At 28.5% G+C, this 13,687-nt stretch overlaps 1 protein-coding gene across 1 annotated transcript in view; it reads left to right on the top strand.

Moving 5' to 3' along the window:
* Positions 1-1,474: 1,474 nt before the first annotated feature.
* The window catches only part of LOC123659229 (furin-like protease 2), a 61,539-nt gene continuing 49,326 nt past the window's right edge, over positions 1,475-13,687 (top strand). The window contains exon 1 of the mRNA XM_045594478.1: positions 1,475-1,615. Coding sequence (XP_045450434.1) covers positions 1,475-1,615 — 141 coding nt within the window. The remainder of the gene's footprint in view (positions 1,616-13,687) is intronic.

Genomic DNA, 13,687 nt, shown 5'->3' with positions numbered 1-13,687 from the left:
CAATTGGTCCCATTTAAATTTATTTGAGATCTAACAACTACTTTTCGAGTTATATCTAATAATGCGTTTTTACTTGACGCTTTTTTCGTCGACCTACGTTGTATTATACCGCATAACTTTCTACTGGATGTACCGATTTTGATAATTCTTTTTTTGTTAGAAAGAGGATATCCCTAGTTTGGTACCATGATAACGAAACTAGGATCTGATGATGGGATCCCGGAGAAATTGAGGGAAACTCTCGAAAATCCGCAATAACTTTCTACTGGATGTACCGATTTTGATAATTCTTTTTTTGTTGGAAAGGGGATATCTGTAGTTTGATACCATGATAAGGAAACCAGGATCTGATGATGGGATCCCAGAGAAATCGAGGGAAACTCTTGAAAATCCACTATAACTTTTTACTGGGTGTACCGATTTTAATAATTTTTAATTTAATCGAAAGCTGATGTTTGTCATGTGGTCACATATGAATTTTATTGAGATCTGATAACTACTTTTTGAGTAATCTTTGATAACGCGTAGTTACTTGACTATTTTGTCGTCGATCTACGTTGTATTACTCGTCGATGTAATTGAAGTCGGTTTTTTTTTCGTTTGCGAGCAAACACAATTATCGTTTATATTATTAATATTTGATAATCTCTACGTTTACTGTTTATTAGTGAATGTCAACACATGGTATAAGAAAGGGTAGGCAACGCGCTACGGACCTGGTATTGCAGGCGTCTGTAAGCGACATTAACCAATTATTATTAGGCGGACCTTGTGTACGTTTTTTTATCACCAGGGTAAAGTAAATACGTCACGCTACAAGTCGCAAAAGCTAAACAATAAACAAAACTAATAACGTCGGTGAAATAGCGTGGGTTAGACTTCTAGTAATTTCGTCACAATAGTAAAGAAAATATTACCCAAATTTCAAGTTTTAAGACCTCCATATTCTTTTAAGTGCACAGTAGCGCTAAAAGATATGAAGCATCACATGTTTGTTCTATTATTTTTAAAAGTCACACTTTTTTTATCTTTGAAAATAAAGTTATCTGAAAATTAAAATTACGTTCTCCTAAACACCATATTTAACGTTTGTATACCAAATTTAACTTTTATGTACTTCCTTTTAGTTGACACAATAACTAGAAATATATCATAGAAATGAATTAATTATTATATGCGATTCGTCTTAACAATAGTTAAGTAGACTCAACCCAATTAACTATATGAGTCAATTGATGCCATATAGAATGCACAAGTGGGCTAAAGAAAGGGCGCGAACTACCGCGCATGCTCCAACTAAAATAGAGGAAATAAGACCAGTCACGCGAATTCAGTCTCTTCATGAACACAACCCTGGATGGACGTATCCGGTCTAAGGGGATAAATTACGCGAGTGTATATTAAAAAATAATAATTACGTAATTAGAGTCGGGATGAGAGTTCGCAAGCGGTAATGCAATGAGCGACGTGCGTTATGCCACCTATTTACTTGATCGTGTTACTGACAGTGCTGGACTTGTGTGTGCCGCTGTACCACGATCAGTTCGCTCTGCTCGTGCCAGATGGCCGTGCAGATGAACTGGCCCACAGGCATGGCTTTATTAATCATGGACAAGTAAGTACTTTGGCATTTTGAATTCCACTTCACAAAACTTCGTAACTTTACCAAACTTTCCACTTAGTTCAAAAAACGGATAACTTAATTTTATAGCATTAAAATAATAAAAAGAATGAACCGTATGATTCAATTATTAAGCTAAAATTGATAGAGATTTTTTTCGCTTTACTCCAAAATAAATTTATTTGATATCCTCAAACATTCGATAAATAATTCATATTTTACCATATCAAAGGATTTAACTCTGATGTGCTGAATCATGATATAAATAAATTTTTATATACTTTATTTTATAAGAACACTTAGAGTTAGAATTATTACTTTATGTATAACATAAACAGGCACAGGTTTTTACATTTACAAGTCTCGTAAATGTATTAAATACAAAATCAATTTCTTATCCAAGTACTCAGCCTTCACGTACAATAAAGATTCGAAGGGGTCTGTAAAGGCCTTTTCAAATATAGTATATTTTTGTGAAAAATATTATTTACTGTCTTCTCTATTTTTACTTTATTTCTTACTGTAATAATATTTTGTAACACTGTAATGATGACTGATTCTTATATTTTGAGCTCATATTTTTATAATAAATGTTTCGTCTGCTTAGCGATAGCAGTATTTCAAGAAAATAGGTATTTGAAAAATTTAAAAAGAAAATTCATTCTTATTACATTTTGTTTTTGTAAATAGTAAGAAATATAATACACTTTGTAAAGAACAAGTCTAGACTTATAGATTGAATAATTTGTAATAGCCGAGGGTAAACATGAAATTTGAATATTAGCCAAAGTATATTCGGGACAAAATAACGTGAATTTAGTTCACGTGATTTCCATTCAGTTTACGATTACGTATATTATTGTACTTGATGAAATATTTTATATCAGTTATATATGTTCATATTTATATACAGTTTAAACGAGCAATTTTTGCATATAATCTGAATCTCGGAAATGGCTCCAACGATTTTCATGAAATTTAGTATGCAGGGGATTTCGGGGACGATAAATCGATATAGCTAGGATTCATTTTTAGAAAATGTCGGTTTATCCCTGTTTTTAGGCAATGAAAAATGGCTACAATACCGTTAGAATACGAAAGTAAATTTCGCAATTGTCGATAAAGTTGTAATAGCTCAGGTGGGAAATCGACCGGTCGGGATCGACCGAGAAGACCACGGGTCAAATCCCCATGTCTCCAGATCGATTATTGTTTTTTTTTTCCTTTTTTTATTCTAATTGCACTCATAATTTTGTATTTAAATAACCAGTTCATATTTTTTATTATTATGTCGGTAAAATCGGAAAATATTATTCATATTTTATCAATATATAATTAACCAAAAAACACAATTTACTAAAAATACCGAGTTAAGCTCGGTACTCAGTAATTAAGTTCGATAAGCTCTAATTTTCATTGCCTATATTCAACGTATTTTTATTATTGTTTGTTTAAACCTTCCTTGATGTTTATCAGTATTACTGAAATATTCTTGATAATTTAGACTCTTATGGCAATCACGGAAACTTTTCAAATGATATGCTAAAGATTTTTATTAGAATATAATATTTAATAAATATGACAGTTCACTACTACACATGTGCGACATTTCTAAATTCATCATTAAAATATTACAAGATCATAACTTAATAGTTACTATTTAATACAAAGTCTAGACTAGTTTTCGCGTAGTGTAGATAAAAAGATAAATTTATACATGAAACAATTAATTGTTGATATACCTAAGACTATTTTATTTTTATATGTATATACTTCGCTGATATTAAGCAATGTGATTATACACACATGCATAGTTAATGCGAGCTTCATAGTACCGATTATATTTACATTAAAATATACCAAGTATTATAAATAGTTTTTATTTTGTTTCTTTATACATTCTACATTCAAATAATTATACGTTATGAAATGATAAAATATTAAATAACCGGAAGTTTAATATTCAATTCTATGATACGCATGAAATTTATAGTTTGGTAACACTGATTGTGGGTTTCAACTTTCAATTATTTAATTTTTTATAGACGAAATGCCGTTACAATTTTTTAACTGTATTTTTATTTTTGGAATGACATAGAATGTCATGATAAATATACTTATATTTCAATACTTTTTAATAGTCACTTTATTTTTTACTTTTACATAATTTTATATTTCACGTTATGATAAATTATGTAAAAGTAAAAAGCAAAGCCATCTAATATCATCATCAAGTTTGCTTAGAAATATTTACTTAGCGGTTTAGATTGTTACTATCTTCTTATCATAAATATTACATTAGCCTAATTTGATGAATATTTAATGAAGGAGGGTATATTTAGTTTCAATAATAATTATAATTTATATTATATATTTACTATAATGACTAAATATATGTATTAAAATATGAATTTGAACGAAATAATATACTTAATATTCACATTTTTCAGTACAATGAAATCATTATTTATAGTGAATTTTAATTTTAAACGAAATATAGGAAATAAGCAAAAGTCGCGTAAAATAGTAGAATCAAAATCAAAAACAGCTTTATTCAAATAGGCTCCAAGAGCACTTTCGAATAGTCATTTTACAGATTAAAAGTTAATATTTTAACTTTAATAATTTATAATAAATTGAGATTATTATAAATTAGTAAAGTAGGGTAAAAGTTTATTTTAGGTAAGAATTTTTCATTTATTAAGTTCTGAATTTTAAGTAAATTTTAAATTAACTTTCAACCTTTTTTTTTTCAATTATGAAAAAGAAAGAAATTTTATTGTTTTTAATATAGTAATTCTTTTAAATTTATTCAACGTATGATATCTACGGGTTCGTAATTATCCATAACTTTTTTTAAATATCTATATTTATAGCATTTTATTGCTTATCCGCGATCGGTTTTATTATATTGGCACTTCAGGCCAGCAGTCCACAGACTGCCTAGAAAAGCTAGTACATGGTCGAATATTGATGGGTTTTTCCATTACTGTTTATATACATCATTTTTCAGTAAGCTTCAATTTAAAAAATATATTTAAACTTTAAATTGCAAAATGTCGATTCGAAAGTGCTTTTGAAGCCCGTTTGATTCCGATGCCAAGTGGGTATTATTTTCGTAAAAATATTATGTTTAATCTAAATCAAGTGTTCTTTGTGGCTTTTAGCTTCGTAAGTTACTAAAAATTGACTTTAAAATATCTTCTTTCACACTAAAAAAAGAATGAACAAAATCTGAGTACACTTAAATTAATAGTAACGAAGTACACATTTTGCCTCTCATTATCTCTCTTTAGGGAACTATACCGAGTTAAAAGGTACTAACTACAACGTCCAAGCTCGGAGTAGGAACTCAAATCATGTCTGGTTACATTTAAATTAAACTAACGAAATTACTAAATGAAATAAACTTTATTTAATAATTGCGCCGTATTGGGCCTTTTTAATATATGCTGATATACTGACGGACAACAGTGGAAACATTACGTTTTTGACTTGAATAACAGTTATAGAACAACTACCCCTGCGCGCGTTACTATGCTTTTTATTTTTTTGATCGTACCAATTCAGAAACCTTTGGGGGCTGATGCATAACACTTTGCTGAAGATCATGACATAATCAAATGCATAGTTTACGATTCTATAAAGGCATACAGACAAATATTCATTTATATATAAATATACAATCAAAAGTTGATTTAATATCTTAAGTGTGTTCTGTGCAAGTAATCATGGTTTTTGACACTAAAAGAGAATTCATTAAAATCGTCTAGAAATAAGATTATTCAAACAGATATAAACTTAATTTGATGTACATTTTAAAATACTTTTGATTCGTAATTTTATACTAGCTTGAGGTACATTACTATGTTATTTGGTTTATAATGACTATGTTTAAGGTCGAAACTCGATACACCATATTCGCGTTGGCCTTTTTTCTTCATATAATTACTAAGGTGTATATATAACGTGTGTAAAAAAAGAAAAGTGAAATTTTTCTTTTCGAAAACAATTATATTTCAACATTTTGAGAAATTTCAAATTTCGAATAAATTAGTTTTTAAAACAAAACTTTATTTATCTATTAATTAATGTATATTTGATTGTAATAATATGTTCCTTATTTTTATTTATTTTTATTATGATAATTGTTCTTAATTTTTGATTTTGATTATTTTGCTTACGACGAGGATAAAGTGTCACTTTCTTTTTTTAAATATTATGTGTAAGTGTTGAACTGTACTGATGTATATTTAAATTTAAAATATTTAAATTATTTATGTTTTTTTTTGTGTTTTTAATCATTGTATTCCAAATTATTATGTACACTTATAAGTGACATGCATGTCAGATACTTTATTATTATATATTGTTTAATTTATAATTTTTTAATATGTATATTGTAAGTATGCTTTTGTCAAAAATAATTAAATTTATGTATACAATAATTTTAACACTGCCGTACATTTTATAAGTATTTTCATTCATACATATAGTTATATCCAATTTATACCTTTTCTAAGTGTATAACTTTTTTAAATATCTATATTTATAGCATTTTATTGCTTATCCGCGATCGGTTTTATTATATTAGCACTTCAGGCCAGCAGTCCACAGACTGCCTAGAAAAGCTAGTACATGGTCTAATATTGATAGGTTTTTCCGTTACTGTTTATATATATCATTTTTCAGTAAGCTTCAATTAAAAAATATATTTAAACTTTAAATTGTAAAATGTCGATTCAAAAGTGCTTTTGAAGCCCGTTTGATTTCGATTTTCTAAGTGTATAACTATTTTCACATAGAACTTCATTCCAATCAAGACAGCTAATTAATATTACTATATAGGAATAACTATTCCTTACTATATTAATCAAAATGAAAACAATGTTATTTTAAAAATCAAAACTAAATATTTGAAACTGAATACTACAAAATTAAAGTTTTATTTTCACGATGTGAGTTCGATCTCATAAATAAGTATCATTTTGTTATCGAAGTTCGCTCGCTGTAGTCTGAGATATTTATTGGCCGCGTATCGGGATCTTCGAAAACTACTGCCAATTTGTAACTCGCCCCCAGAGGGCTGAATATTTGAGAATGACGGATAGCCTCCACGAATCGTGCATGTGTCTCCCAACTGCAGAATTATTTAAGGGTTATTTATTGGGCAATAATTTGATTTATATAGGCATTTTTTAAGACTTTTTATTGGGTCGCGAGTGTTTTTTTTAATATTGAAATGTGCGGAATTATTTTTTTCGGTGCCATAAAACCGATTTTAAACATTATTATTGTATGTTTGGATATTTTCTAAATAATATTATATGTCCTTTGTAATATTCTGTATTTTAATGAGTAAAACTTTATGTTATAGGAATTTATAACTTTATGATATAAGACTTGAAAAATTATTCCGTATCTCATGCAATAGGAAGATGATCACGAATGATGTCATGATAGTTTTCTTATATTTCATAATTTAATTGACTTTAAAACATCATACTAAATGTCATGTAAATTAATAACAAAAAAACATATATTTCGACAATTTTTTTATTTTTACACCTTTATTTAAAATATGCCAGTAGAAACTAACAGTAACGTATTTACTTCAGCAACGTGATATTATTAAAAAATTCTACCTCTAATAATACAATTTTCCCCTTACAATATGATAATAAACTTATTTCTGTAACAGAAATTCTGAGAAATTGAATAGTTACAAGAGAATCAAGTGAAAATTAGTAGACAAAAGGTGAGACGACATAAGCTGATTATGTGTATCGTAATTAATATAGTAATTAATTATAAGTTAGTTTTCTTTCTGTGTTAAAAATATATTTATTGGTAGTAATTAATGAATTAACAAACGCTGTAATGTTTTATAACCGACTTCCAAAAAGGAGGCGGTTCTCAATTCAACTGTATTTATTTTATATATGTTACGTAAAAACCTTTAACTGGGTAGACTGATTTCGATGATTTTTGTTTTAATCGAAAGGTAGTGCGTGTCATGTGCTCTCATGTGCATTAAAGTCTAATTGAGATCTTACAATTATTTTTTGAATTACATCTAATAACGTGTATTTACTTGACATTTTTTTTGTCGAGCTACGTTGTGTTATACCGCATTTTCTGTGTGTAGCGATTTTGATGATATTTATTTAAATTGAAAGCTGATGGCTGTCGTGTGGCTCCATTTAAAAAAGTGGATTAAGCTCTGATCCTTCTCCTACGTAGAAAAAGAGGCCTATGCCCAGTAGTGGGATATTACATTATAGTATAGTATAGTTATAGTATATTAATTAAGAGTAATTGTGTAAACCAAGTAAATAGCAATAAAGGCTCCTTTTATTTTATTTTATTTATATTTTTTACTATGATTTTTTTATCGATAAAAAAAAAACTACTTTACAAAATTATCTTTACACCTTTATTTTATTTACAATGATTTATAGATAATAATTATCGAATGATATAATAATTATAGCAAAATGCAATAATAATAACAGTCATCACATAGACTATACATTAGACACTGTATAGTCACCATACATAGATTATACATAAAAATCTTACGCTTTTTTTAACGTTACGGGTGTTTTTTGCTGGCCAGGGTACCTCTCCTCAACGCCCATAAAACTTCGTTAAAAAAAACTTTGAACTGTCAAAAGATTGTCTCTCACCACTCTTTCATTTTGACAGCACAAACCTTACCTTACTATTATCATTAAATAAATAAATAAATATAAACCAAACTCTTGGTCACATAAATTTCACTAATATAAGTAACAAACAGTACCAAATGTAGTGAACACATTTACCATCGTTATTTAGAACCACGTCGCCATCCAGACAGTCAATAAAGCGCAAACACGTTCTTACATACGTTCAAACAATAAAATTCAATAGAACCTCGTTATTGGTACATGATTCCTAAAAAGTGTGCTATATGTTTACGGTTTTTGAATATATATATGACAAAAATAGTCTTGTGTAAGTTATAATTGGTTTCATTTTAAAATTAGAACACATAAATTACATATAGAATGATAGTTACAAATTTGAAAAATGAATATTATATATATATATTTTTTATGGGTAGACTTGATCCATACTACGCGTCTGTTTACTCGCAAACGGAAAAAAAAACGATTTTTATTTATTACGACTAATAATACAATGTAGGTAGTCAAAAATAGTCAATTAAAATAAAATAAATTTGTGAACATGGAAAATATCCTTCAAAATATATATTCTCGTCAGAAATTTAGGAAACAACTAAGGTAATTAAAAAATAGAACAACAACAGATTTACACTTTTTTAAATAATTGAAACTTACCATTTTGTACTAGAACTTTATTTTTCGAAACGGACAATTACAGAGTTGAAGTTCACGCAGGCACGTGGAAAAGATAAACTATTACTAAAATGGCGCAATATTATCAATTAAAAAAAATAATAATAAAAAAAATTCGAATTAAGAATAATTCAAAAATATCTTATTCGATGTTTTCAATTACTGTTTTTGCGGTTTTACATTAGAAAAAATAAACAGAACTTGGGAAACTATATATGGCCTCGTATGCGGTAAAGGTTGGATACTTCAAAAAGTACTTATCAGATCTTAAACAAAAAACACACCACAAGCAATAACTTTCCATCAAAAAAAAAAAACACAAGAATAATTAAAATCGGTACTCCAAGTGGTCATGAGCTACGCATAAAAAACAGTCGAATTAGGAACCTCCCCCTTTTTAAGTCGGTTAAAAATTATGTGTATCAATCTGCTTAATATCTTGCAATATTTATGCCATTGTTCATTATGAAGAAGCTAAAGAAAGAATATGAACTATATACACGTATAATCACAGAATATACGTGTAATAGTTATATGAACACCTAGAGATACAAACAGAAAACAATGAGAAATTTTACATCGAGAAAGTAGCGGGTGATAACTAGTATTTAAATTAATAAAATATGTTTATTTGTGTAGACATTAAATTAACAGTGTCTGATAAAGTTCTTAGCAGTAAATGAGGTCTTAATTAAGTTAAGCTTGGCTGGTAACCTGATTAATTTCATATACAACATGCAACTCGTAACCCACGTCTACATTAAAATATTAGCGATGTTTTTTTTGCTTTTAACGTATGTTTAGCATAAGGCATTGCAATTACGCCAGTGTAATTTTCATTAGATGACATTGTTTTAGTATAATAATTGTGTTTGCTCTTAAATCAAATAAAAAACCTAACCGACTATAAAATACTGTAAAATTCTTAAGATTAACTAAGCATTATAGTTTAATTTAATACCTGTAAAATACTGTTAATACCTTGTAGTCGCTAATGACCCTAGATGTTTAAAGCGACTTCAAACAAATAAAAAATAAATAAATAAATTACAAATCCCCAGCTTTCGAATAAAAAAAGTGCATGTGTTAGCTCCGACGCACGACTGGAATTTCCTTCTTCAAATCGGCTGTCTAAATAGGTACAAAAAAGGCTTAGTAGTCTAAGAAAAAGATCGAATGGTAAATAAATGAATCCAATAAAAATTAAGGGTTCCAATGGATGGCGTTAACAAAAACGTAACGAGGTCATTCGTTCAATAGATTTTACTCTCCATCACGTTATACGAAAATCGATTCCTAAGCAGTGAACTTCGAAAATAATCATTAAATCGGTACACTCAGTAAAAATATTATGAGGTAACGTAGTTAACAAATTAAAAATACACGATCGAATTGAGAATCTTCTCCTCTCATTGGCGTCGGTTAAAAATTGCGTACACCCCTACCATTATCATTGTTATCCTTTACCTAAGGTTGTTTGGAAGAGATCGTCGTTTTAGCGATAGCACCGTCTCTTGTACATTTCTCTTTTTTCTATGTTTTGATATATATTTTAGTTTACGATAAAGGGTACATATAAAGTAATAAATGTTTATATATTTAATTCTAGTTATTTTATTATATTTATTCAATTCTGAATTAAAAGTAATTTAGGAATGAATACTAGACTTTGTATTAAGTAAATAATTGAATTGTACTTATAAATATAAATACATACATAGTTGTTATTTGTGTATTGTAGATTTATTTGAATAGGATTATGTGCCAATATTAATATTACGTACACCTGCGTATTTAGAAAAAAAAAAAAAATAGTATTAAATTATTTTCATGGTAATTTTATGAATGAATATCCAGAACGGTTACTATGCTCCATAGGATGCCCTGTTGTCTAAAAGGAAGAGGGAGCTGACAACAAGGAACAAAAGAAGTTGCCTTTGACCCATTCTCATTACGAAATTGAACTAACTTAATACTGGTGCTAGATCGTTTGAGGCATCCATATACGAGCAGTACCCATTAACGGCTAGATAGAATACAAAAAAAATATAGCCTACGAATATTTTTGAAGTAAAAATTCTTTACGTACGCTTGACTTGGTAATCTGGTGAATGCGTGACGAGAGCGTTACGAAAAGTGTGACCGGGAGAGGCGAACGGAAGTCAAGAGGGAGATATAAGTTAGATGGAGCTAAAGAAGTTTTACTTCAGTCGTGTGGTCTAAAGCACATCCTTTTTTTATTCACTGTTCAAGTAGGCTTCTAAAGTATTTCATCGCCTTTTAGAAGTAGCGGTAAGAAGCTAAATAATTACTGTTTTAAAGTCAGATATATAGTACTTCATTTAACCATTATGATTTTTTAATTCGTCTTGCAAAAAAGCCAACGTTACTAAAATAACATTTAGAAATTATTAATATTTATCTATTAAAGGTTATTAGAAATTATTAATTCGCTGTAATTTTCTATCATTGTTGAGCACAAAGGAATTCTTGTACTTAAATTTTGAAATTTTAATAGTTCTGACTTGAAATTAATTTAGTATTTTTATTTGATTCGTGTTAAAATATTGATATTTTTCTTTTTTGCAAAATAGCTGATATAAAATATTATTACAGTGAAACCTCACCTTTAGTAATAGACACTAGGCAGTGGACGGTAATATATTGTACGCCAAGATATACAGTTTCCTGGAGCGACTCTATAAAATTCCTTGCAAACTACGATAAAGTTGAGAACTGGCCACATATAAATGAGTCATTGAAACTTCTGCCGCAAAATGTCTTTGGTTACAACTCGGACGAATATCATGGCACAGTTGTCATCTTTATGGTTAAGCTGTTCCATCGTTTTATTGGTTACTATGTAAGGGCTATAAATGAAGTTTTTACTTTGATTGCTTTGCGATATACTAACTTTGTTAAAGACCGTCTTTATAAGGTTTACCGACATCCTTAAACTATAAACTAAGGTTTAATTATTTTCTAAGGATTGGCAGAATTTAGTTTTTAATAAAAATATTTTAAGGTTTTATAAAATATAACAAATCTGCTAAACTGCGGTTATAGCACTGGCTGTTGTACTGGTGACCGTGAATTCTATTCTCACTCATAGTGATACGTGTGCTTGTACTTGGGAGTTGTGTTTGTTTCCGGATCCCAAACGTAGCACTAAATCCTACTAAATGCCATTTAGTGTGAGGCGTTTACTTATTCATTTCTTATCATTAATTGAAAAAGATCTTTGTATAACGAATTCGAAGTTTAATATAAATTAAAAACAAAAGTTAAAAATATCTGTCATGTTACAGAACCAATTAAAAAGTTTGCTAAGTCATAAAGCAGAATTATCTTCAAGTAATTTTTATTGATTGGGACATATAACAGTTTAATAACACTTAGAAAGAGGCACATAAAAATTGACAATTACAGAAGTTCAAAAACATTTCATACAGTATTAAAAAACAAAGTTTCAAAGTTTGTTTGAACGTGTCTGCCTCCGTAATTATCAATTAAATGTAAAAAGGAATTTTTTGCTCTTTCACACATTTAAAAGAAAAAATAAGGAATCACGCGGAATTTAAGGATAAAAACCTTCCAGCGTCCTCGCTCGTAGTATGAAATTAAAAGTAACACAAATAGTTTAATTTCATTTTATAATTTTGAGCTTACGTTCAGCTAATATATAAAAATACACACAAAGAAATGAAAAAATATATATTTCCAATTCTCTTCTAACTAAATTTGACTATATATTATTTTATGATATTGTTAGGAACTATTTTATTACTAAAATTTCCTGTTTCATTTTGAGATATAATAATTATATAATTATCCACTTAAAATATTCATACAAATTATTTGCCTTCGAACAAAATAGGCTCGTGAAGTATTAGTTATTGGAAAAGTAATAATTCAAAATGCTTAGTGACCGAAATAAATTGTCACTCCTTTTAGTTCATTTAGCAGTATTTTTATGAGAGATCCCTTTTTTTAAGCGCCTTAAAATAATAAAAAGATTCTCAATTCGACTGCATTTTTTGTGTGTTCCCTCATAATTTTTTACTAGATTTACTGATTTTGATGATTATTTTTTAATTGAAAGTTGGCGCTTGTAGTACTATTTTATCTAGAATTACATAAATTTTATCGACATTTGACGAGTAGTTTTTGAGTTATTTCTAATAATGCGTATTTAATTGTTTTCTCGACTGCCTATGTTGTATTACTTTTGGTTGAAAATTCGTTTTTTTTAACCTTTTGCGAGCAAACACAATTATTATCATCAATAGTTATCTTAAATCGTAATAACTGTGTTTGCTAGCAAACGAAAAAAATCGAATTCAATTAGATCGACAAGTAATACAACGTAAGTAAGGAAAAAATTAACAAACGTACTAGTTGCCTTGTAAACGCACTATTTAAATTTATCTGGGATACCGTCATCAGATCCTGGTTTCCTTATCATGGTACCACCCTTGAGATATCTCCTTTCTAAAAAAAAAATAATCAGCAAAATCGGTTCATAAACGACGAAGTTATATTATTATATTATAATATTATATATAATTGTATATATATACAATTTTGCTTACAAAATATAATTGTGCTTACAATATATGCGCGAGTTGAGAAACCTCCATTTTGAAGTCAGTTAAAAAACTAATTCAATCGTCGACAGATCACTTTACACTACAATATCCCA

The sequence above is a fragment of the Melitaea cinxia genome, chromosome 13 (genome assembly GCF_905220565.1).
Source record: "Melitaea cinxia chromosome 13, ilMelCinx1.1, whole genome shotgun sequence".
NCBI lineage: Eukaryota > Metazoa > Arthropoda > Insecta > Lepidoptera > Nymphalidae > Melitaea > Melitaea cinxia.
Note: the sequence above shows the minus strand (reverse complement) of the source record. Positions and strands in the feature narration are given on the sequence as shown.